The following is a 25,766-nucleotide window of genomic DNA, read 5'->3' on the forward strand; positions in this document are numbered from 1 at the left end:
GTGACACAGTCGGCGGGCATTGGTTCCCAATAACTGACGCCCTTCCACAGCTTGGAGAGCACTGAGACCGGTTTCGCGGCAAATCTTAGCGTCCATTTCACCTACTCCAAGTAGTTCAATTCGAATTTGACCAATAAGAGCGGTGCGGAAAATTTAATTTCATTACTTTTGGAGCTCACCCTGTACTACGGGAGATGTGAATAAATTACTATTAATTTTTTATATAAACCTGCTGAATGAAGTAAATTAATGTGAAAGAAAAAATATTTTACCGCATCTAATATCCTATTTTCTATAGTTTGTTATAATTAATTCATCACTAAATAACACCAGAACTAATTAATTTTGAAAAAAAATTATTTGTAATTTTCCCTGATGGCATATTTTTCAAACAATAATGAGCGTTACCTATTCTCAAAACCGTATGACCTTAATCTTATTTGTATTTGGATTATATTAGGAAGCTCATAAATCCTAAAAGCCTACTTCCTCTTTCGAGAGATCCAGAATATAAGTACTACAAGTTTTGTTTTAAATTGTACTAAACAATTACAAACTATTTAGATTTGAAGCGCAGATAGATGGGTATAAATACTATAATTGATACGGCACACATATTTTATAAAATTTGTCATTTACCATTGGAAAAATATCAATGTCCTAAAGATTAATACAGATATTGGATTAATATCACTTTTAAAAGTTATTTCCTTCTGTATTATCAGTCTAAGAATGAATAGACAATCCTCAGGGAAAAGTAGCTTAAATGTTCAAAAATTTTTATTTTTATTTTACATTTTTCAAAAAAGGTTTCAAATAATTTTAATGTGGCAAGGAGGAAGGAGACGCACAGAATGACTGAGCAGGAGATGGCCAGATGACATTTCAGATAAAGGGCTATTTTAGAAGGAACAGACAGGAGGAGAAGAAGAAGAAGAAATTATGATAAAGAGTTCTTTTCAGGCTACCCAAAAAATTAGGCAACGATTCGCCATATGGGTTGGTAGAAAGTCAAAATATTATATAAATGATGAGCATATAAAGCAAAATGCTATTATTACCCCTACTCCTGTCCATAGGCCTAATTTTCCAATGGACGTTATACAATGCATGCGAAATATTACGTTGAACTTTAAGAGCTCATATGCAGACGAACTTACAATGTATATTCAAGCTTAAAGCCCTAATATTTCTGCTTTTTGAGATATTCTCCGGTATTTCAATTTAAATATTGATAGTCACCGATGTTCTTAATGTGGTCTCAAAAAGCATTTTCAATTTTTTTAACAAAAATCGATACATTGAAAAATGAATTTGTATTTTTCCCGGAGGATTCGGCCACTAGTTCTCTTAGAAGTTTACCAGCAAAATACTATTCTATTCGATATCAGGTGTCTTATCTTCATGGAATCAGAGTCAATCATAACAGGAGAAAAATTTAGTAAAGTAACATTTTGTTTTTACTGAGGGCATTCCCAAAGGTTATTTTTTAATTCGTTGGAAATGCGAATCAAAACTACAAAATACATGCATATCAAGAATTATTTTCAAATAAGCTGAATCTTTAATTTTTCGACCATATTTAAAATTTTCAAATAATTTAACTCATTCCAATCAGCAATTTGCAAGAGTTCCAAATTTTCCATTTTCACAATTCAGTTCGCCACTTCCTTTCCAGTTTCCATTCATCAATTTCTAGCTGAATGGAAGCCTTTTTTCTTTCTGCAATTATTTCTTAAGCTACTCACTTTAACAGATATCTTCAAGCACGTAGGAGTAACGTTAGGTTACAACATAAGGTCACATTTTTTTAGGTTTCTTAAAAATGAAAGTGTACTTTCCATGGCGTATGTTTCCGTGAATTTCGTGTCCCTTAAATAATTCTTTGAATTTTTTGTTTCTCAGTTATGACTGGTAATGTTTTTCAAAATTCTCTCTTAGAGCATTTATGGTTTTCAATCACACATGCATGGTCTGTCCGCGATGAAGAAGAATAGTGTTGATAGATTAAGATAAGTAAAGTTTCCCCATTCTTAGTCGATCAAGGGACCAATTCACTTTTTCATGATTAGCTATGTATTTTAATTATATAATGAAGTCATTGAATTCACTATATTTAACCAGCGTATATAGACAATATAATCAACCTATGTTCTAAACTGACCTCTGTAAACAGTGTTAGGCGTGGATTGATGGAAACATTTGCCTGATGCATTTAAACACAGGTTTTTCTTAACCCGGAAACACCTCAAGATTAAACTTCCTTTAAAATGAACCTCCATGATTTTATGAAAATTTATTTTGAAAATAATTGTTCACTGAAATTCTAAGGTCCTAAAACAAATAAAATTAATAACTATTCAATACCAAAATTTTCCAACAAAAATGTATTATGAAATAAACATATTAAAATACACTACAAAAGAAGGTCTGATTTACAGCATGGTCAAGTCCTCGTCAGTACATGTCTATTCATAGCTGTACGATGGAATTCACAACTTTCAGCATTGATAATATAACAAAATTTTAGCTACCTGTACATCATTTATTTTTAAAAATAAAAAATTGAGAAGCTATTTACCTCAAAAAAAACAAAAATGACTTAACTAAGGGGTCGTGAATGCAGTTATGAGATGATTATTGACGATATTCTATAGGTACATGGATTTTTTGAACACTCAGTATATCTCCATTTAATTGAAAGGTTGTATAAGAAGTCGTTGCTTTATAAGCTATAGGAGAAATGAAAAGTCTCAAAATGTCGCTCAAATATCTCGTTGGAAATCGCATTAAAATCAATTCATTCCGAAGGAATTGAATTCAAAATGAAAGAGGCAGGACAAGCGAATTCACTCTACGCAGAGAAATTTCCCTCATCTGAAGAAAGTTAATTATGGTGTGATTCCTGGGCGTAGGTATCGTTAAATGAGATTGAGTTCAATGGAAGGCCTTAGTGAGAAACGAGTGAATCTATATCCCAGGAAGCTGCGCGCGGGTTTAATTCTACACACACACACGGCACGTTTGGCGAGCGCTGAATCAATCGTCAATATGCATTAAATCCCGCCTGTTTGAATTCTCATGGCAATGTCAACGCTATGCACACAAAAAGAGTGCAATGTCACGTTGTGAAATAATTTCAGTGCATGAAAACAGTCGCATTTCAATCAGCTTCAAGAAGACAAATAACACGGAATATCTATTAATGGTTTTTAATATGGGAAAATAATATTGTCTGACGAAATATACATGAATGAAAGTTGACTACTTACGATATGAATTATTAGATAAATAATTTATGCATAAAATATATATATATATATATTCAATACGCAGAAAACAACATTCTTTAGTAAGTGGTGTGAAAGGCTTACCTAGCTTGTCAAAACTCGAACACAGAAACCTAAAAACACCTATTTATATTCCAACAAAGGGCGTCTAAGCTCGTTAACAACGGCAAATGTTCTACCTTTAATTATTTATACTCGTGTGTTTATCTAGTCGGAATATACGAAGTAGTAATTTAGAAAAATAATTATTATTTTCTGAATTCAAAGTGACTTAATAAATGTACTAAATAAATGCAAGAATCTTATTTGGATTTCATTGATTTCCCATCGAATCCAAGAAATTTAAAATTTACCCTACCACCCCAAGTAAAAACATTAGGAGGGTAGGAAAGGCCTTCGTTTCAAGATTAATACGTGCTGACTAGAAATTACAAGTCATAATAAATTCTTGTGAAAGAGAAATGTAGAGATACCATTAAAGGAGACTCAATACCAAAAATCAGACATTTACCAGCAAGATGGAAATGAAGAGAAACAATGTGTCACGTGGTTCAATCGACCAACCAAAAATCGACTAATGTCGCTGTCAGGGTACGCCATCCTTAAATTATTGTCGTTGAAAATTTCCAGGAAATTGCTGGCATCAGTCTATTCGGTGCATTTTAAGTTCATTTCTTTTCCGGGAAAGTGTAGAAGCCGTAAATGAAATGAAATACGGAGTTGCTAATAAATCATACTCGAAATTGCCGAAAGTAAGTGTTGGATGATAAATGTGCGGCTTCAACATTTGCTTTTCCCAACCACACACCACGCCCCCCCCCCGCCCCCTCTCTCTCTCTCTCAAACACAAGCTAACCCGTTCGCGTGATGACACGTGCTCGTAAACACAAAAGCAATCTAAGACCCACTCTTTCCTATCCTTCCCGCACTCAAATGAAGAGAATGCAAAAAAAAGTAAATCAACCTTTCAAATAGGTCTGTAATAGACAAATGGGGGAGGGAGGTATGTAGGGGAGGGGAGGGGGTGGGAGGGGAACGCAGGTGCACTTTGTACGTGGAATTAGAACCAGTCGAGCATTAATCATTCGTAATGCAAACGTGATTGGACACAGAAAAAGACGAGATGAATAATTTCCAAATTTATTTCATCTAAAACTTTATTTAAATATTCGATGGGAAATATATGTATGTATTTGTGAAACTGCTCCCTCCCAAATATCTCGAGGGCAGTCAAGCGCAGACGTGCGATTCAGGGCCCGGCGACCCGCCCGCCCTCCATAACTCTGCAATTTCGGATTCCGAGCGAATACGTATGTCTCCCTCGATTGCCTTCGTTATGTCTATACTATATATCTCGGAGTCATCATACTTGACGAAAGTCTATGGAAAAAAATGTAATGAGCTGATGAACTACCACGGCCCTCGTGAAGCCATTTGATCTAAGAAATTTGCTCTATAAAACTGTTAAAATGTTATTTTAATTTTACAGAGAATGGGTCTTTTACAGGGAAACAAAATCTCTTGAAGTGAAAATCTGAACAATAAGCAAAGAAAAATAAGTTAGTAACATGAATATGCGTGCATACACTCACATATATTAATCAATATAAAACATTAACTGCCAATTTTTTTAGTGTTATTAGAAAATAAAACGCGTAGACTATATTTTTTATGAAACTTAACTTCCTTGCTCTTAGTACAGGTTTTTTTAAACATTTTTTACATCCCCTTCCCTATCACAATTTTGAAGATTTTCATGCTCCCGATGTAGGTGAATTTTTACATAGTGTTCCACCAGGTGTCAGGTAATCAGCTGCCAACGTTTCTATTAACTCTATTTATAAATATATAGAATAATATATTCTATCAATTATTTCTATTCTATTTCCCCATATCATTTCAACGTATTCCAGAGCAAATGCTACTATTTTATTGATCTCGCTGAGTAAGTTAGCCCGAGGAGCGAGTGGAAATTTTTTCCGACATTATTGACTGAACGGCCACCGGTTTGGGAAATTAAACCCTCAAGTAGTCTCAGTGGCCTAAATATGTCTGAGTACATAGACTACCTTTTGCATATTTTTAGAGATGACCATGTCAGTCAGAAATGAATACACCCGGCGGAAACGAAAATATCCCAAGAACCATCGAAAAAATAAACTGAACAAAAGTGAAAAAGTATCGCAAATTCAAGGCCACATCTTGAGAGCACTGTTGCGGAAGAGAATTGGAAGGGTTTTCTCAGTAGAAATTTCATGAATTGTTGGAGACATTCATACAAGTATTGTGCTCCCAGATGCTGATGCAAAAACTAATAATCACAAAAGTAATTTATAATTATTGGACAGTTTTATTACAAATGACGTGTAAGCAGGAGCTTTGGAAATGAATCCAAATTTGAAAAATATGTTATTTCATAAAATAATCTTAGCTCTTCATTGATTCGTTTTACCCAAACTCAAATATCGATCGCTTCGCACGATGGAACACATTACTCATTACTCAGGAACTGATATAACAAAGTATATTTCAACCGATGATATTGTGGGGCCCACCTGAAAATTTCCTTTACGCTTGCAGATAGAAAGTGCATAGCATTCTGATCTAACGGCCGCAAGTATTCCTTTTCGCGAAATTCCTCGTGACTGAGGACCAAGGGCACATATTACATACGTTGTCTTTGCACTTTAATAGAAAACTAACATCGTTCTTCAATGTTTAATTTGATGGCATTTAAAATAACATTTAAGGAATGTTGAATAAAATCTATTTCATCCAAGGGCAGTTTTCCAGAAGTGGTCTGAGATTTAAAAGAAACGTAAGAGAGTCGTATTTTTTCCATTGCTGAAAATATCTTTCCCCCAGTTGGCATAAGGTTGAATTGAAATAATTTATTTTATGCAAGAATATAAAACGCTCTTAAAAGTTAGTAATTTTTAAGCTAATTATTTCAAACAGTCTTCAGATACTCAATTGTGCTATTATATGAGTAATTCGAGGGGGAATGGATGCCTAAAAGTGGGTGATGGTTGAGGAAGTTCAAAAATTATTATTAGTCCGAGTGTGCGTTATGTTAGCGTGACTTGATGGCTATTTTTCATCCCTTATTCCCGTTTTGATAATGCTATAAAACCAGTGTACGACATTCGTGCTTTCGAAAAGGTAATGATATTAGTAATGTTATCCCTGCAATAAAGTGGTTCTTAATACCACGAATGGGAAAAGAGGTATTGGTTATAATATTTCAACTGAAATATTATGTATTATTATATTATGTAATATTATGTAATATTATATTACATAATATTTCAACTGAACTATTATGTAATATAATTTTGGAAACGAAGTAAATCACAATAGTAGCACATAATGCTTTATATTTTGTGTCCCGACATCATTTGAATAATTCAAAATTAGTCTGATGGTCTTTGGCAGCCTCAGAAATATATTTCAGATTTAGGATACACCGAGCCAGGATTCAATGGCAATTCGACTGCGTCTAAACCCTTCGGCTGATGGTAATTCTACGGAACCACGTGCTTGAAAGTTTCAAATTCTTTGTCATAAATTTGTGGATTGCGCCAGAATTCAGTTACTTTTAAAGTGAGTAACACTGATGCAGCTGTTTACGTTCGATATTTATCCAAGTTATGTTTCCTGATGTCCATCGTTACGTGGTACCTAATTGTAATCACGACTGAGAAGCGAATGGGATAATTATTAAATACAAGCTAAATGAAAGGATAGGTATAAGAAACTACAGGAAAACGGGTATGCTAACAACCAACATTTAATTAAACTGCAATGGCAAACGGACGAGACTTTCTCAGGGCAAAGGGCAAGCCCGAAGCAAGATAATCAACGGACGGCCAAGTCGAGGTATGACGCGGGGCGCTCCATGCTCCCAGCTCCCGCCTGGGAACGACCCCCCTCCAGGTCGACCAGAATGGCGATTCCCAGGGAACAGGGGTCAAATGAGAACATACCTTTTGATGCTTCCATTCGGGTAAATACAAATTGCAATTATATAATATACTATAAAGCGAAAACATCAATTGACGCCTGACAAAGGCTCATTAATTTTTAAATATAGCTTTCTCGTGGAAAATGTAAAAGTGCTGCTCAAATTATAGTTCCAGTTTATTTTTCAACTGTCATTTTTTATGATTCCTACCTATATTACGGCATTTCTTCTATTTTCCTTGAATTCCGATTTATAGCCTAATATCGAGCTTATTAGTTTTTGATCACATAAAATTTCAATATTTTATAATATTTAATGATGGTGATGTCCCTACTTATGCATTAATGGCGATATGTATGCGTCACTTAATTGATAACGGATCATTTAAGGCTTAATAAGAAACATAATGCTATTTGAAAAGGATTTTTCAAGTGGTTTCACCTCGCATGCCAATTCACCACACTTCTTAATCTGAACCGTTTTTTTTCAGATTTATATCTGAAAAAGAACAGCGCGACCGAATGACAAATCCAAATCAATAACGTCATCAAAGGGGACAATATTAGCGAAAGAAAGCAATGGCACTGTTTACCCAAAATAAGCGGCCAGTATTGTAGCAACATAACGAACGCCGTGGATAAAAACGAAATGCTGAAATGCAAGGAAGATTCAGTTTAGGTCAGAGAACTATGACTTTTGCTTAAAAGAAAGAGAACTATTTCAGAGTAGAAGATATTAGCAACAAAATGAGTGACGCCGCTTACGGGTAAACAAAAGAATCCGCCTGGAATTTGATTTGTGGGGATTGTGGCAGTAACAGGGAAATTCAAGCAAATAGCCAGGTGATAGATTGATCGTTCAGACGAAAGAGGCGAAGTGAGTCGCGCGAAATCAGATGCCCTCCGAAAGCGTTCTTCAGTCTAACCTCGAGGGCACAAATCCCTTGGGCACGACATGTCTTTTGCTGTCCTGCTGGAAACCATGCACTGCTGAAGGACAAAAACATTTGAACTCTTCTTAAGAGGAGAGGAGATATAATGAAAAAATTCAAATTTTGTTGGATAGAGTTTCACGCAAAGGGAGTCGTATTAAAATCCAAAAAGTTCAACCTCACATTTTCAAGAATCTAGTAGAAAATAAATAAGAGTATATATCTAATGCTGTTTAGATAGTGTCATCGCGAGGTTCACATAAACGTCGATAGGCATATTTCGCCCCATACACAAACTTCGAACTGCCTCTTGAGATATTAATTGCCTTCTATCATCAAAGTGTGGTTATGTACGGCGAGGGAGCATGGTCGTTGAAGCAGGATGGTAAGCGTAGATTGGAGGCGTTTAAAATGTGGGAGTGGAGAAGGATGGAGAAGGTGAAGTGGACAGAAAGGAAAATAAATGAGGAAGTGCTAGTTATGGTGGGCCAGGAGAGGGGTTTGTTGGAAGGAATCCTAAGGTGGCGTGAAAAATGGATGGAGGGCGTATTGATTGGCAGTGGGATGTAGAAAGACTGTAATAGAGGAGAGAATGTTAGGAAAATGAGGAAAGGTCAGGAGTGGGAGATGGGGAAGTTGGACAAAATTAATAAAGGAAATATGCGGAGATGAGAAGATGCCTGTGGTAGATTAGGATGTTGGGCTTTGTTTAGTTTGGAGAGACAAAGAGAAATATTTGATTTTTGGGTCCATCCAACCGGTATATTACCCATAACAGTAATTATGCTCATTGTTAGGATCCGATGAAAGAAGGAAAGGCAGGGGTAGGCGCGAGAGTGTTCTGACGAGTGCGTGATGAAGGAATGATGAAGGGGCAGGGGTGGAGGGAGAGGTCTGATGGCAGGGTAGAAAGCACGACGCTGAAGGAGGGAAAAGACTGAGTCACATGCGAGGCATTCACTGGTGTATTCTTGGCTCCAAAGGTCACAGCAATTCTCACTCCGAGGAAAGAGTCGACCCAGTCGATTTCCCAGTTCCTGCATAAGGATAAATATTCCTCATTATGAAACTGGAAATGTACAAGAGAAGTAGGCTATTCAAGATCCTGCGAAAGATGTAAGAACATGAACACTGGAAACATTACACTGAATAAAGAATGAGTAGATGGGCCATATTATAAGGAATGAGGGTCAATTAATCACCATAGCAAAAAGAAAAAGGAAAAACAGTGTATAAAGACCGAGAAAAGAATGTATGTTCTCAATTATATCAGATATGGGGTGTAGTTCATGTGGAGGTGCAGAGAATGCCTGAAGTAGAAACCGATGGAAAAATACAAAATCTGTTCCATATAGCGTGGACAATGATTTCTATGCACATGATATATCAGTCGAAAATTAAATATTATGCTATATTCATATATTAATGTTATATATATATATATATTATATGTTAATATATATTTAGTAAAAGTTTCATTTATTTGATTGATTCATCAGCGGTAGCCATTGCAAATTTAAACATGCTTAGTTCGCCTGCGCCTGACGATTAAAAACTCTTTCGGCAAAGGTTTTTCATCACATGGGAAAAAGAAATACTCTCCTGGAATATATCGCATCTAGACTTTAGGGAGGATGAGGTGTCCTTATCACATTGATTTTTTGCGAGAAAACCGCGATTTCATGGTGGATTTCGCGGAAATCAGAGCCCACAAACACTTTCTACGTGTAATTTTCCTTTTAATTACCTTAAAATGACCAAAGATGAAATTATCAAAAATTATGGTAGCGCTATCAACATATTGGACGACATTTACTCACAATGGTAGCAGCTGTGATTTTTACTTGGGCAAGAGCAGTGACTGGAGCTCCGTGTCCATTGACGTTGACAATCTCCCCTCTTTAAACAGACCAACCACCCTTCTCTAGCTTTGCTCTAGGATAAAAAAAGACTTAGTGTGCCTTCTGCAATGTTTCATTGGTCAAGACTGCCGGTTTCCGTGCGAAAACCAAATTGCGATTCATCGCACCACTCATCGCGTTTTACCTACAACATTTTCAAAGACGAATCTAAGATTGATGAAGTTTTCTCGGGTCTTCCACCGGGTCAGGGGTTCCATGACGTTTCGATGCCCGACTCGTGCATCGTCTTCAGGGATGATAATTGCCACTCCCGTAGATCATTGACGGCCCTATGCGGGCTCACATTTTACCGTCCCGGTGGGCGATACCCACCTTTACCGGTCATTTTACATATTAAATCCCTTGGCATTTCAATAAACCTGGCGTAAGTATTCGTGAGTGTTTGTGAGAAGCGAGAAACTTAATGCTAAGTGTAAAAGGATTGTTACACCCTAATAGTTTACAATATAAGTGTTACAAGCCGACAGGAAACGGCTCGTGGCTAAAACTAATCCTAAGAAGAGGGCGGGGGAATGTACAGTTCGGGGAACTATGAGAAACCATGGTGAATTGAACAAAATTGAAAAATAAACTCGTATAAGCACATGATAACCAAATAAAAATGGCGAAGAGAGAGCCTATACACTTAATAGTAAAAGACATAGGACAGACTTATAGACGAGTAATATCTTTAGGCAGTGTAAATTTGTGTTTACGCTTGACATCATAGTCCCAGATATTCGTGAGGAGAGAATTACCAGCTGATTTCAGGCGCTAATGGAATTTGGCGGTCTGTTTGCGAATGAAATCCGCGACAGACGGGAGATCATGGGCGGCACGGACGTCAGCAATTCGCGTCCTGCGGCTCATGTTCAATAAGCCCCGGATAGATTTATTTTGAATTGTTTCCAGGTGGCGACATGTTGTTTTCCGGTTTGCGAAAACAGAGCAGGCATATAGAAATTTGGGCCGAACTATCGCCTTGTAAAGGCACATTCGGTCCTTGTGGCTAAGTGGAGATGTCGTCGAGGTGAGGCATGATAGTTTATTCCTTGCGACGATCGCTGTCGTTCGGCAAAAGTCCAGGTGGGAACGAAAGGTTAATTTGTCGTCAAGAATGACGCCAAGGAAGCGGTGCGAGGTAGCTCTAGGAATTAAATGTTTGTGAAGCGTTATAGGGAGGTGCGGAGTACGTGGGCGTCATCGGGCGAAGTGGACGTGTGTACTTTTGTCGGCGTTTATCTTGATTTTCCATGTTGACGTCCACTTGTGAAGTTTGCGTAGGTGTGTGTTGAAGTGCCGAATGTCCGCCGTGCGTACCCGAGACGAGGCAGCAATGGCGGTGTCATCTGCGTACATGTAGAGAGACGTGTGGGGCGTGGACGGCATATCGTTAACGAATAAATTGAATAAAAACGGGCTTAAGAGAGAGCCCTGCGGGACGCCGGCGGCGGCTGTCCTTACGGAGGAAAGAGAATCCCCCATACAAACCCGAAACCGGCGATCGGTGAGAAAACTGCGTATAATTTGAATGATAGGAGGAGGAAAAGCGGAAAGGTTCATTTTAAAAAGAAGACCATGGTGCCATACCCTGTGGAACGCACGAGCGATTCGTTTTATAGGTTGCACGAGCGATATTTTTGGCCGCCTTATATACATGCGAGCTCGGACTCAGGTGACTTCCGATTGGTCCGACGAAGGGGAGCCTCCTGATTGGTCGCCGGGTCGTTGTGCTTTACTCCTTTCTCTCCTCACCTCCATTAGCACAGGTTTCCACGTGTGGCTGAGGGAGTAGCCGGAATCCCTGTTGAAATTCCGTCCTGCCATTTTAATTTCAATGGATTCCTTGATAATGCGGTCCCAGTAACCACCGGCGCGGGCAAGTAGCTTGGTCCCGTTGAAATCGATTGCGTGGTCCATCCCAATGCTTTTTGCAATGCCCAATTGAAACCAAAACAAAATTACGTAGCGCTTTACTGGACTTTAAACGCAAAGTACTTTGCGAGCACTTGGACACTGACCCCAAAGCTTTCTGGTCATATGTTAGGGAAGTAAATGGGAGTAAACAAACCGTGGCTTGCTTAAGGGATGGTAGCAATATAATTCATACAGACAGTGAGGGTAAAGCTAACATTCTAAATTCATTCTTCCAAAGCGTTTTCTCGAATGATGTTGCCACCGCATATCTCCAAGAAACAATGCATACTCCACCCATGGAAAAAATAACAGTGGACCAACAAGGAATTCTAAAATTGCTTAACGAGATTAAACCCAACAAATCCCCGGGTCCCGAAAATATACCAGCTAGGGTGATAAAACATTTAGCTCCAAACATTGCCCCGTACCTTGAATTTATATTTAACAAATCCCTCACAGAGTGCAAAGTACCTAAGATTTGGAAAACGCCTATTTTTAAAGGTGGTGACAGGGAGGATCCCAGTAATTACAGACCTATATCTCTCACTTCTATCTGTTGCAAAATCTTAGAGCACATAATTGTCAGTTCAATAATGAGACACCTTGACAATATTAACTTTTTAAGTGACAATCAACACGGTTTCAGGAAAACCCGCTCCTGCGAAACCCAATTAGGATTATTTACACATGATTTAGTTTTATCTGGTGAGAGAGGTAGGCAAGTGGATGCCATCTTCTTAGATTTTCAAAAGGCATTTGATAAGGTCCCACATGGTAAACTCATTCATAAATTAAAGGTCGCGGGCATAAACAAGGGCGCCATAAGTTGGGTTAAAGATTTTCTTTCGGAGCGGGAACAGAGGGTAGTCCTTGATGGCGCTAGTTCCGACAGCGTTCGAGTCACGTCGGGGGTACCTCAGCGAAGTGTGATCGGGCCGTTGCTTTTCTTGATTTTTGTTAACGATTTGAACCGCGAAGTGAAAAGTAAAATTAGGATGTTCGCGGATGACACGGTGATCTATCGGGAGATATCTGGGGATGAGGATCGTTTTATTTTAGAGCAGGATTTAGATTGCATTACTAAATGGTGTTCTAACTGGGGATTGACTCTAAATTATAATAAATGTTCAGTGGTAAATTTCTTTAAAAGATCAACGGGATTTGCTTACAAATTAGCTGGAGGTGACCTAGCAGTAGTTGATACGGTGAAATACCTAGGTGTCACATTCACAAAAGACTTAACTTGGGGGACTCACATACGTAAAGTCTGCGGTCAAGCATATAAAAAATTGGGATTCATTAGACGCATTGTCGGCAAAAGTGACTCGAAGGTCAAGGAACGTTGTACCACGCTCTTGTAAGGCCTCATTTAGAATACGCATGCAGCGTGTGGGATCCGAGTGAAAAAGGTCTCATTCGGGAAATTGAGAAGGTTCAACGCCGGGCAGCCCGTTTTGTAAAAAATTCCTACGATAAAACGCAAAGCGTCACCGAAATGCTCATGGATTTGGGGTGGGAATCATTGGCTGAGAGACGATTCAATGCAAGATTGAAATTATTAAATAAATTTAGATCCGCATGTTTCAGCACCGAGGTCTCGCAAATTATTCGTACTCCTACATACATTGGTCGCTTGGATCATGCATATAAAATTCGGGAAATAGATGCCAGAACTAGCCGACTCAAGGACTCCTTCTTCCCACGGACAATACGGGATAGCAACTGCAGGGTTATAGATAGCAAAAATTCCACTTGCCACCCTCAGCGTCTAAAAAATAATTAGTTGTATTTAAATGCATGCTCTTCCACTAACCTTATGTGTTTTGCTATAATAACCCATTCTTTCCGAATGACCTCATTCGTGTTCCGTTCATCTGTTTTTAAGTTTCCCTTTCAATCCCTCGTCCCTCTCCGCGGGGGCAAATTCCTGCTACCTGCAACGTTGGGTCGCATTCCCTGCCAATTAGAGACTCTTTGGGGGTAGAGTGTTTCGTGGTGCATTTTCATGTGGTAGTGATGTTTCAATTTCTTGCTTGTTGTGTCCTGGCTTCCGTGTTGTAGAATGTCTTTCGTGCTGCATCATGGGGTGCAGTTTTTTAGTTGTTTTGCGGTATATGTGTTTGCATGAGTATTGGATGAAGGGATTTTTGCATGAGTGTGTGCGCTGCTGTGGGTGTAATTTTCCGTGTTGTTTTTTTTTTTTAGCATGTGGTATTTTTCTTTTTTACGGTTGGTGACCTAACACCCCCCGCCACACGCCCTTGCGGCGGCTTGCGGGGTATTATGTAGATGTAGATGTAGAATGCTGTGTTCGGCGATGGCTGATTTTTCCACCTGCCCTAGTCGTAGATGTCTTTTATGTTCCTTTAACCTCGTCTCGATGGTCCGCCCTGTCTCTCCAATGTAGACCTCCCCGCAGGCACACGGGACTTGGTATATGCCCGGGGTCTTTAAGCCGATTGGATCCTTCGCTCTGACCAACAAGTTTCTGATTTTCCCCAGTGGTTTATGTATTGCCTCGATTTTATGCCTCGCCAGTATCCTGGATATTTTCCCGGATATCGAGGCGACATACGGCAAGCAGGCCCTGGCTAATGGTTTTTCTTTTTCCTCCGCCGTGCGTGGTTGCGGGTCGAAGAACCTTTTTTAGGGCCAAGGAGATTTCGCGTATACTATACCCATTGTGGAGGAAGGTGGTTTTCAGGTGGTTAATCTCCTCCGGCAAGCTATTTTTGTCGGCGATGATCCTGGCTCGTTGGAAGGGTGTGTTCAGCACTGCGCGCCTTTGGGATGGGTGGTGGTGGCTGTTTCCATTGAGGTACAGCCCCGTGTGCGTCGGCTTCCTATACACACTATGTCCGAGTGTGCCATTGCTCTTACGTTGGACCAGGATGTCGAGGAAAGGGAGTTTCCTGTCGATTTCCAACTCCATGGTGAAGGATATATTGGGTTGCTGGCGGTTCATGTGCCCCAGGAATTCATTAAGTGCATCCTTCCCATGTGGCCAAATCACAAAGGTTGTCATCTACATACCGGAAAAAATATTTTGGGCGGAGCGGGGATGATTTTAGTGCTTTTTCTTCAAAGTCTTCCATGAAGAAGTTTGCTATGGCGGGGGAGAGTGGAGATCCCATTGCCACTCCATCTGCTTGCTCGAAGTATTGCCCATCATACAGGAAGTATGTGGAGGTTAAGACGTGGCGAAATAGCATCACCGTGGCAGCGTCGAACTTGGCGTCCAGGAGGCGTAAAGTGTCAGTCAGGGAGACCCGTGTGAAAAGGGATACCACGTCCAAACTCACCAGGATATCCCCTTCTGCTAGATGGATTCCCTCCGGAATTTTAACAAAATCTGCAGAGTTTCTCAGATGATGCTCACAGCAGCCTACATGTGGTGACAGAACGCTGGTGAGGTGCTTCGCTAGTTTGTAGGTGGGGGAGCCGATGGCACTCACTATTGGTCTCAGTGGTGCTCCGATTTTGTGGATCTTGGGTAATCCGTATAACCTCTGGGGGGCTGGTGCTTGTGGCCTCAAGTTCTTAGCAATTTCGGCAGGAAACTCGGTCTTCTTTATGAGTGTGTTCGTCTTCCTCATGATGGCGTCCGTCAGGTCACGGGACAGCCTTACATACGCTTTGTCTGCGAGAATCTCTCGTATTTTACTATGGTATTCCTCCTTGCCCATGCCAACCGTAGCGTTGCCCTTATCCGCAGGTAGTCCCATGATGTCTGTATTCCTACGCAGAGCTTGGAGTGCTTCTCGTTCCTCCTTGGAGATATTGGGTTTTGGCGGCAAGGCCCTTTTTAGGACCATGGTTACTTCATTCCTTAATAACTCTGCTGCTTCGCTGGGAAGCTTCCGGACCTCCTGTTCAATTCCTCCAATGAAGTCTGAGTACGGAATGGACCGGGAGGCCGGTGCAAAGTTGTCGTTTTGAGAGGACTGAAAGGGTGGTTTCGTCCAATACCGTGTCGGTCAAATTAATGACCGCTCTGCTACGGTCCAGCGGCATTCTGATCGCCTTGGTGCTGCGCAGTCTGGCGAATTTATTCTTCTGTCTCTCCGAATCCTTTCTCAGAAGTAATTCACCATTGGCAGTGGTCGCACGGTCGATGTAGTCCCAATCCATTGGAGACAGTTCCGCTGCGAGCTGAAGATGCAGCGATTTCAATTCCTTGGCGTTCCAATCGAGGGCTCGTCGTTTTTCATGTATGCGTTCACGAACCAGGGCAAGTCCGGTGCGCTTCAAGATTCGTTCGGCTCCCGGAGTTCTTATGGCGGACCGAACAACGGCAAAATTAGGAATGGCTTCTTCATCGCGGCATCTTAAGAGAAAGGCCAGAGAACTTAGGAGCCTTGCCTTCTCTTTCCGCAAGTGCTCAAAGGCACGGATGTTTCGATGCGTCTCCTCCCCGTAGAGGTAAGATGTTTCCAATTGCAACGGCTTCCACTGTTGAATTAAATTAGAATCATTTCAATAAAAATACTATCATAATTTCTCAGTACATTAAGCTATCAATGCAACATAACATTAAATTTTTCAAAACTATATTGAAATTAAATGAAATTGTTGACTCTGTGATTCCACACACTTTATTTATTTATTTATTTAGCCTTAGTCCGAAAACAGCACTCTGGCCTTTACATCGGACTATTAACAAAGAATAACAATGGAGACGATTACAAACACCCAAGCCCTAGGTGGGAGAAACCCACCCAGGCGGGAATCGAACCCGCGACCCATGGATTGGCAGACGAGGACGTTACCCCGCCGCCACCGAGGCCGGCTTTAAAATTTAAAAACACGAACCAGGTTTCGACGTTGACTTGATGATGACATTCAACGTCGAAACCTGTGTCATGGTTTAAATAAAGTGTGTGGAATGACAAAGTCAACAATTTCATTTAACTTCAATATGTTATGCAAATTTCATGAATTTACGGCAGAGACGACAAATTTTCACAACTAATTTATGCGATTAAATATCATATTGACACCTTTTTTTGAACACCACTCGTACAATAGCTGCGAAACAATCAAAAAATTGATAATTAGAAAAGAATGTTAGCTAAAGTCTCCCCAAACATTTTTACGATCTGATTGTCAAAGACAATCCACCAATTCCAGGATGCAACAATTACCATTGAGCAACATTGTATTCGTCTCACTATTACCCTTAATTAGATGATTACCCTTTCCTCATCTCTAAGTTTGATCTCTTTCCTGCCCATTTCATTGTAGCCTGCCCCCTCCTACCTCTCTTTTCTCCGAGTTATAATTTATGGTTTCCGGCTTAACTTTATGGAATATATTCATAAATGAAATGAAATAAATAGTAACTTTGTGATTCCACTGAAAAATGTTTATAACGAGACGACCCAGGTTTCGACGTTCAACGTCATCTTCAGGTGCCTGAAAATGGCATCATAATATGCCAGAGAGCACAGAATATGCCACAAAGTGGCGCCAAGACGAAAATTCTGGCGCCGACAATTGAAGAAGGCGCCGAGGCACCCGACCGCCGCTCACACATCGGCCGTGATCAGTCCCAGCACTCCCCCCATTTCCTCCACGGTCGAAGGCTCTGCCTCTTTTACTGACTCCGCATCCCCCTTTCCTATCACATCCCTTAATATACCTTGCGCTCCAAAAGAGTGCTTCCATTCATGCGAAAGTGGCAACCACCATCATTTTTTATCCGACGCTAATGTCACGATGTCTTTTAAATGTCCCGCATCTCTTATTAGGAAAGAGAAGGATCGGTAAATAGTTCGTATTCAATCTTCCCTCCATCAACCACATCCAGCTCGGGTAATATTTAATAACAAATTCTTTTATATGAATTAGATACAATTCCTGTCTAATCTCTGCAATCTCCCGTGGATTTGGATGAATTGGGTTTCCGATCTCTTTCCAACTTCAATAACGTTTCTCTTACTCGATCACAGGGATTTCTAAATTCAGAGTACACCACTCATTCCACCCATATTCCTTCGCGAGCAACAAGGAGAAGATTTTTTTGTAGGGCGAGGAAGCTTACGTGCATCCGTAAGGATGAGTGGATGCGGTCTGAGGGGGAGTGGCAAGGGTGGAGGGGGGCGAGGAGGGGGGGAAGGACGCGTGGGAGAATCAACATTACGTCCCGGGACAGAACGCCACTCCAGGCGTACCAACCCCATCCCTCCACACCCCCCTCATTTATTTCCTATCCAAAATAAAGCCGTCCAGTGCCTGAGCCAATCCAAGCGCTCTCATCTCGCCACCCATATTATCCACAAATCCCTTCTCACAAATCATTCCACTCGCTCCACGCTTTCGAACGAAGCAGTTCCCCCCCGTCCCCCGCCCCTCACTTCCGCATTGGCCTCATCCGAAAGGGAAGAACTCCTCCGCGCGACTCCCTCCCCCCCCCTCTCTGTACACCTGCACCCCTCTCCTCGTACCTTGACGTATATCTCGCCTCCCCAACAACCACCCACCCCTCGCCTCCCTCCTCCCCCGCAGATGCCCCCCATAAACCCAGCCCGGAGTCTGGCCCGGGAAAATTGCGTGGGTGTCCCCAAGAAGGGAGTAACCGAGCCGAAATTTTTAATAACCGTTTTCGCAAAAGTTTGTCATGCGAAGAGCGATTCGACGCGGTAGAGGATATGAAAAAAAAGGAGGGATGGGGTGGGGGGAGAGGAGGGAGGCGCAAATAAGGGGAGTTGGAGTGGATGCGGGGTGTGCGGGAGGGAGAGGGGGGGATCTTTCAGTCGAGGAAGGGGTGTGAGGTGCGAGGATTAATGAAAACGACAACAGGGAGAGGGAGGGGGAGGAGGGAGGAAGGGGGGGGGAATGAATGGGGCAGAAGCATAAGGGGGAGGAACCTTTGTCTTTTTTCCCCGACGTTACTTTTCGACTGAAAATTCAAAAAAAAGAGGGAGGAAGAAGGGAATATGATTCACAAATATCGTCAAAAGGGTGTAGCTGCTTTTTTCCCATGATGAGGAGACGCGAAACTGGAATGATGTGGTCTAGATGGGTCGTTCACTTTTCCGACGACGGTTGTATGATTTGAGTCGAAATTCGACAAACAAAAGCTGAAGGTCACTTCGTGTGTCGACGGTTTGGAGGTTGAGACCAAGTTGAAATGAGTTTCCACGAGAAGAGGGGAAGGACGCAGGGGAAAGGGGGAGGAGGGGGAGGAGGGGGGGGAAAGAGGTATGATTTTTTTTTTAATTAATCATTCATTGTTCAAAAATCAAAGCGATTATTTATTGAAATGTGAAACCACAAGAGGAAGCCGCTAACGTACCCTCTCGAAACCTGAATGAACTATGTGAGCATTCTTTCATAACTTGGACTTTGATTAAAAATGAATGCGCCTGGATTTAACACTGCGCAAATCATTTCAGAGAGGCAAGGAGAACTATCATATCAGCCGCACGGAGAGGTATTTAGTTACTGATAAAAGAATCCATTTTTTACCTTTTCCATGTGCTACTCGAATTCGAGCGATGATAAAAGAATATTTTCATTTTGTTCAGTGATGCATACTCTCTAGAGAACTTCAGGTTGTTTTAATGTACCCATTATTTTATTTTTTATTACTTCTCTAATGCGAAAAATTCAGAATTACCAAATAATATTCGTTTTCATTTAATGCATGGATGAATATTTATTTCGAACATATCTCTGATTGATTTCGTTCATTTTAGCAAGTCAATAATGACAATCATCGGCAATAGTTGGTACTTTTAAATTAGTATGCTGCGTACTGGAATCTGCTGTTGTCGATGGATACATATGAATTTAGAAATAAAATAATGACAATCATTAAATAAATTCTGATTTTGACAATGTCGATTTATTAGGAAAAATTGACCTTTTTTTGTCCCGATATAATATGAAAATTTAAATTTCTCCCTCTAATTGACCCTTGTTTTGCGTAATATATTCCCTAAAAAACACATTAATAATATGTTCTCTCCCAGAAGAAATATCATTAAGTGTACAATTAAAGCGAATGTATTTTACAATGCATTCGGTTCAATGTGTGCCCATTGTTAAGCAGATTTTATCAGGGTATCAATAAATGCTAACAGAGAGTATGCGTATGTATTTTCAGGTAATAGAAAAAGCTGCACATTTACAATAACTATTTTAAATTGTTGCAAAACTATTTTACCAACTCATGATTAGGTTTAGAGTTTACAAACACGTTTTGCTCATTAATACTGTTAGGGTGATTTACCTCCTTTGCTTCAACTCATGCCCATTCTATAGAACCATATCCATGGGTGTATATAATACAACCCATGCAACAATTTCAGAGTGTAAAAATCATTCGCCTTGACTGGGACTCGAACCCAGATCCCTCAATATCCGGTCGAGTGCTTTAGCCACTTAAGCTACCGAGGCGTCCTCTTAAACTCTGAAATTTTGGGGCTTTTAAAGGAACAAGATGTTGTGACTAAATACCGTACATACAATGTCACATGCATTCGTAGTCGTGCGCGAGGCGCCACTGTCCACGAGGTTAAAGCCAACTTTAAATACTTATGGTGTTAATACTTTGACAAATTCCAAAGAAACTGCGGGAGATGCCGCAACAGTAACTTTTAACGGAGTCATCCGCTAATGTGCATTTCAATGCAACAATTTCAGAGTATAAAAATCATTCGCCACGAATCATCGCCAGAGTGTAAAAATCATTCGCCATTCATTCGTTCTTCGTTACTTCTCTTCTTCGTTAATTCGTAATCACTTCGTTAAAAGTTACTGTTGCGGCATCTCCCGCAGTTTCTTTGGAATTTGTCAATACAACCCATATCTATGTACATTTTTATATATGCTCAATGACTTGTGCATAGGAGTTATGTTCAAAAAATTTGCATGATTTTCTTGCTCGTGGAAGGAAATAAACATCAGTAAATCATTTGAATAAATATTTGATGCCAATACTTTGTGGAAATCCATTGTAATGCACGAAGAAATAATCAAAAAGGCTTTGCTTTTTTTCAAAATTGTGAACCAGTATAGGCATATGATTTACGAGTTTTGCTTATTCTTATATTTTTCATTTTCTCAGTTACACACCAACCAGGTGTATCCAGAATTTCATATATATATATCCAATGCAACAAATAGATATTGCTAAAATGCACTAAAATTACTTGTCCTGTGCTAATGGCATTTTTTCCAGTTTTACTCATGTCAAACGAGCCGACTGGAGCACACCAAGTTGTAGTGCTGAAATGCGACCAAACAAGCACATTCTTCCGTGAACTGGTCAAATGAAAAGAAGAGTCACAAGGGCGTTAAGACGCAACGCAGTGCATTATTTTTTTCCATCGCTCATTAACTTCTGCAAACATATAAAGCGAGCGCAATCAATCAAATTCTGCAGCTATAGGGTTGAACTTCAGACATAGTGGTACTAATATGCGTTCCCTGTACATCATCGCTGCATTAGAAAAAATTATCGCCACACGTTTGACGAAATGAAATTCGCGGAGAACATAAAGCTAGTTTCAAACACGAAAAGTTACTACGCTCGGTGAGGGGAGGGAATTGAGGGAAGTTTAACTCTCGGGCTCTTAAAATTTATTGAAAAAATATATCTACCCTTTGATTGATAACCAAGTGACAACCCAATAAACGATCCAATATCGAGCCACCGCAAAACGAGCTCCGAAAGAGATAAAAAATAATATTCCTTCCGGGGTGGCAAACTGCTTGAAAGCGTGGATATGACGAATCGGAAGGCGCCCCGAATTGATGGGAGAATAATAAAAAAACACTCGAAATATAAAATAAAATGGAGAAATAGTGCGGCGGCATGGGGGTCTTGGCATTGCTGAAAAATCTCCGCGCTAAGAGACGAACCGAGAGGGTGGGGTCGGAATAGTGGAGAAGAGGATCGGAGATGAGGGGAGGCGGGGGAAGAGGTGGGTGGGGGGGCGTGTGGGGGGGGGAGGAGTTGGACTTGAGGCGGTTATTTAGTAGTCAACAGAAATATGGCCTATAAATACAGGAGGGGCTCACTGGGAGGGTGGGGGCGCAAAGGGGAAGGGGGGGCAGGGCCGGGCGGCGCCAAGGGGCGGCGGGAAGTGCGCATTTTCTCATCCTCGGCGACGGAGAGAGATAGAGAGAGACGGGGAGTCCATGCGCAGACTTAGCCGCCTCAAGCGAACCGGGTTCTGACCTGGCATCAGAATAAATCTACTTTCATTTATTACCTAATTAAAGTAGTACGTTGAAATGTCAACTTCCACGGTCACATTTGCTCCTATGTTTCAAATGTCAATAAAAGGTCAGCGTGGTCATTTATATAAGCAATGTGAAAACTAACCTATGAGCAGAGCATGCCAAGCCTATAACCGACGGGATGAAAAATTCGAAGTTTTTCGTGAAAAAGTACGCTCTGTGCACTGTTGAATGAATTTGAAATTTTATAAAATGTGCTCCTGCAATTCTCCACCTTTTCGCTGTATTTTCGTATTAAGCTCATACTTTCGCGCGCACAAGAAGTTTATAAGATAAACGCTCCGGTATCATTTCATTTAAGTCGCATTTTTGCATTATTTTTTCCCCTCCTCTGTAATCACTAGGTCACAAAACCACTCACAGAGAAAAATCGCCGGGTCAGAATCTGATTTATGTAAATTAGTTTCAACAAAATGTGTAACTTCTAAGACATTCGAATCCATGTAGAAGTCACCATAACGATTGGATTTATTCGTACCATCGTTAGCATGTCGAAGAAATTTATATTCGATTACAAATGTGCAATTTTATTTCAGCATGTACCACATAATCATGCAAATTTGAGGTATTTTTAATTATAAGTACACTTTTTGCACCAAAATCTGCTTCATCCCTCCAACTTTCAAAACAATAAAACCTACCATTTTCATTTTGATGAGCAACTCTGATAAATCAAAATAATTCCCAAAAGATTGAGGACGTAGCCTTATTGCTATCAAGGAAATATGTAAAAGTAAAGCCTCTTAGGGCGTGTTGTTCGTTGGAGGCAAGCCAGTCTCTAGGCATAATTTCTCTGCAGAAGTTTTCGCATACCGTTCCAAATAATAATTCACCGAGATTGGTACACAATGAGCCACGCAAATAAGCGCAAGAAATTCCTTGAGACAGCCATCAAGCAACCCTGGCCAATCTTCACTTGTTCAGGGGAGAGGAAGCGTGAGGGGAGTTGGAAAACGAGCCATCCTCGCGTTTAAAGCACCCTTTTTTGAATTATGCCCCGTGTGAATCTGCGGCGAAAGGGTAAGATGTATGCGCGACACGCGGTCTATATAGGATAGGGTCGAGTTGAATACATACATAGGTTAAGGAAGGCTCTGCAGTCGCATTCCCCAGGGAGGCACCATGGTGCGAGGGAGGGCAGACGAGGCGAGGGGGCATGGAGTGCGAACCAGGCAGGGGGGAGGGGCGAAGCGCACGCCGTTATTTGGGGGTAGGAAATAGAAAAACGCTCCCAGTGGACGAGAAGTAGCGCCGTCTAGGAACAATAACGAGGGGTGGGCGAAGGAGGCACGGGGGTGGGACAAGGGGGGCGCGGAAGGATGGGGTGGACTAGAGTGGGGACACCTTGACGCAGAGTCTCCGTGGGAATAGGGTGGATGGGAGCGGGTCTGGCGCCCGGGAAACAGACTTATGACGTCAGGGAGGAAGGAGGGGGGGCGGAGAAGGGGTGGTGCATGTGTACAACCCGTGTTTGTGAGGGATTTGTGTGGAGGAGGTTGTGTTGCTGGGGGGGGGGGGAAGAGGACAGCAGTGGGTCACGGGCTGCACCCGAGGTTGAGCCGGGGGGAGTTAGCGACGACAGAGCGCGCGCGGCACTCGATATACGCTGGAAGAAATCATAAAGAAGGATAACTGCAGGAGGGAGGAATAACTGTAGTGGGGCCGGCGGTGGAGGTAGGGGTGGATGTTGGAGAGGGGCCCGGGGGGGATGGGGCCGAAATTTCGAGGAGGAAAGAAGGAGAGAAAGTGGGATTGAGAGGTGAGGGCGAGACAAAAGATGGGGCGGGAAATTGTGGGGGACGTCGGGAGTGGAGGGGGTTTCGAGGGGACGTGCGCCGGGGGAATCCTTGGGAAAGCAAAAGCTCGAGCTGCGGCGGCCATGTGTTCACATCACACAATCATTGGGGGCAATGTTTGCCTCCAATACGTGGCGAACGAGGCGGTGAGCATTGTCCCTAATACTTGATACAAAGTGAAAGGGAAAATATTAAGTAGTATACGGAGCGGAGTGCGTGGAATTCGGTTTTTAAAAGCGATTTGACAGGGGTAGAGTGGAATCACCTATGCAGTAAAAGTATGAACGGTTTTTATGATCTCAGACGGAAAAAGAAGGGCGGGACGGGGAGTTTAAAGAAGAGGGATGAAACTATCAAAACGGTCATCGATCTACAGTGTGATTCCATCCATTAAATCGATCTAAGTAAGATTAAAGTAAAGATTATGTAATTTATGATTACTGATACAGTTATAGAAGATGTGTGGAGAATTGGGGAAATTAAGTTACGTCTGTTCAGTTTTGGAATTATCTCGAAAAAATGTATCCAAAAATACTCATATTTTTATCGCAAGTGAAGAAAATCATTATATATATTAATCACAAATTACTACACACAAAGTTAAATAATTAAAATATTAGTGATGTATATTATTATTATCGTTGAGTGAATAAGTAGTTTTTTCTCCTGATATTCACATAAGCAAGTGTTATGGGGTATATACCATAATTATGTATATATGCATATGAATATATATATACATATATATATATATATATACATATACATATACATATATATATACATATATATATATACATATGTAAAGGCCACGTCATGTGAGGACTATAGGACAATTAGTTTGATATCCCACGCAGCTAAAGTTGTTCTCAGGATCATAAACAAAAGGATAGAGAGTAGGGCAAATGATTATTTAGTGGATGATCAGTTTGGGTTTAGGAAGGGGAGAGGTACGCGTGATGCCGTTGCAGTAATGAGATTATTAATCGAGAGGAATATAGAACACAACCAGGAGGTATTTGCCTGTTTCGTAGATTTCGAAAAAGCGTTTGATAGAGTGAATTGGTAAAAACTAATGAGTATTCTACAGAAAATAGGAATAGATTGGAGGGAAAGGAGGCTAATCCGCAACCTGTACATGTCTCAGACTGCTCAGGTGCGGGTGGGCAACGGGGAGTCCGGATGGGCAGTGTTAGGAAGGGGTGTAAGGCAGGGTTACCCATTATCACCGTAGCTGTTCAACCTGTACGCAGAGGAAATGATTAAAGAGGCATGGGAAGACCTCGAGGTAGGAATGAAAGTGGGCGGGGAATTCGTAAAATCAGTTAGGTTTGCTGATGACCAAGCTTTAGTTTGTCAGTCAGCCAAGGGGCTGCAAGCATTGCTTAGTGAATTGGAAATTCAGTGCGAAAGGTATGGGATGAGAATCAATATTAATAAAACAAAGGTTATGCGATTTTCTAGAAAGAAAAAGGCCAAGCTTAACATTAAAATAGGTGGGCAAAAAATAGAGCAGGTAGAACAGTTTACGTATATCGGTAGTGTTTTGGACCAACACGGTCAAAGTAGTAGGGACGTAAGTAGAAGAATTGCGCTAGGCAAAGAGGCTTTCACAAGGAGGAGGGAGTTGATGACAGGGACTTTGAGTAAGGATGTTAAGAAAAGACTCGTAAAAACTTTGATATGGAGCGTAGCTATGTACGGTGCGGAAACGTG

At 41.0% G+C, this 25,766-nt stretch overlaps 1 protein-coding gene across 1 annotated transcript; it reads right to left on the bottom strand.

The window, feature by feature from the left end:
* Positions 1–14,984: 14,984 nt before the first annotated feature.
* Positions 14,985–15,818, bottom strand: LOC139688604 (uncharacterized). Its single transcript, XM_071586149.1, has one exon. It carries the CDS (start codon positions 15,816–15,818, stop codon positions 14,985–14,987), a length of 834 nt encoding a protein of 277 aa, XP_071442250.1.
* Positions 15,819–25,766: the final 9,948 nt, after the last annotated feature.

Source organism: Hetaerina americana, unplaced genomic scaffold (assembly GCF_022747635.1).
Source record: "Hetaerina americana unplaced genomic scaffold, ioHetAmer1.1.p SCAF_21, whole genome shotgun sequence".
NCBI lineage: Eukaryota > Metazoa > Arthropoda > Insecta > Odonata > Calopterygidae > Hetaerina > Hetaerina americana.

Bases quoted from the DNA above. Each gene is read 5' to 3' on its own strand.
- LOC139688604 (XM_071586149.1), bottom strand. From the start codon at position 15,818: ATGGTCCTAAAAAGGGCCTTGCCGCCAAAACCCAATATCTCCAAGGAG.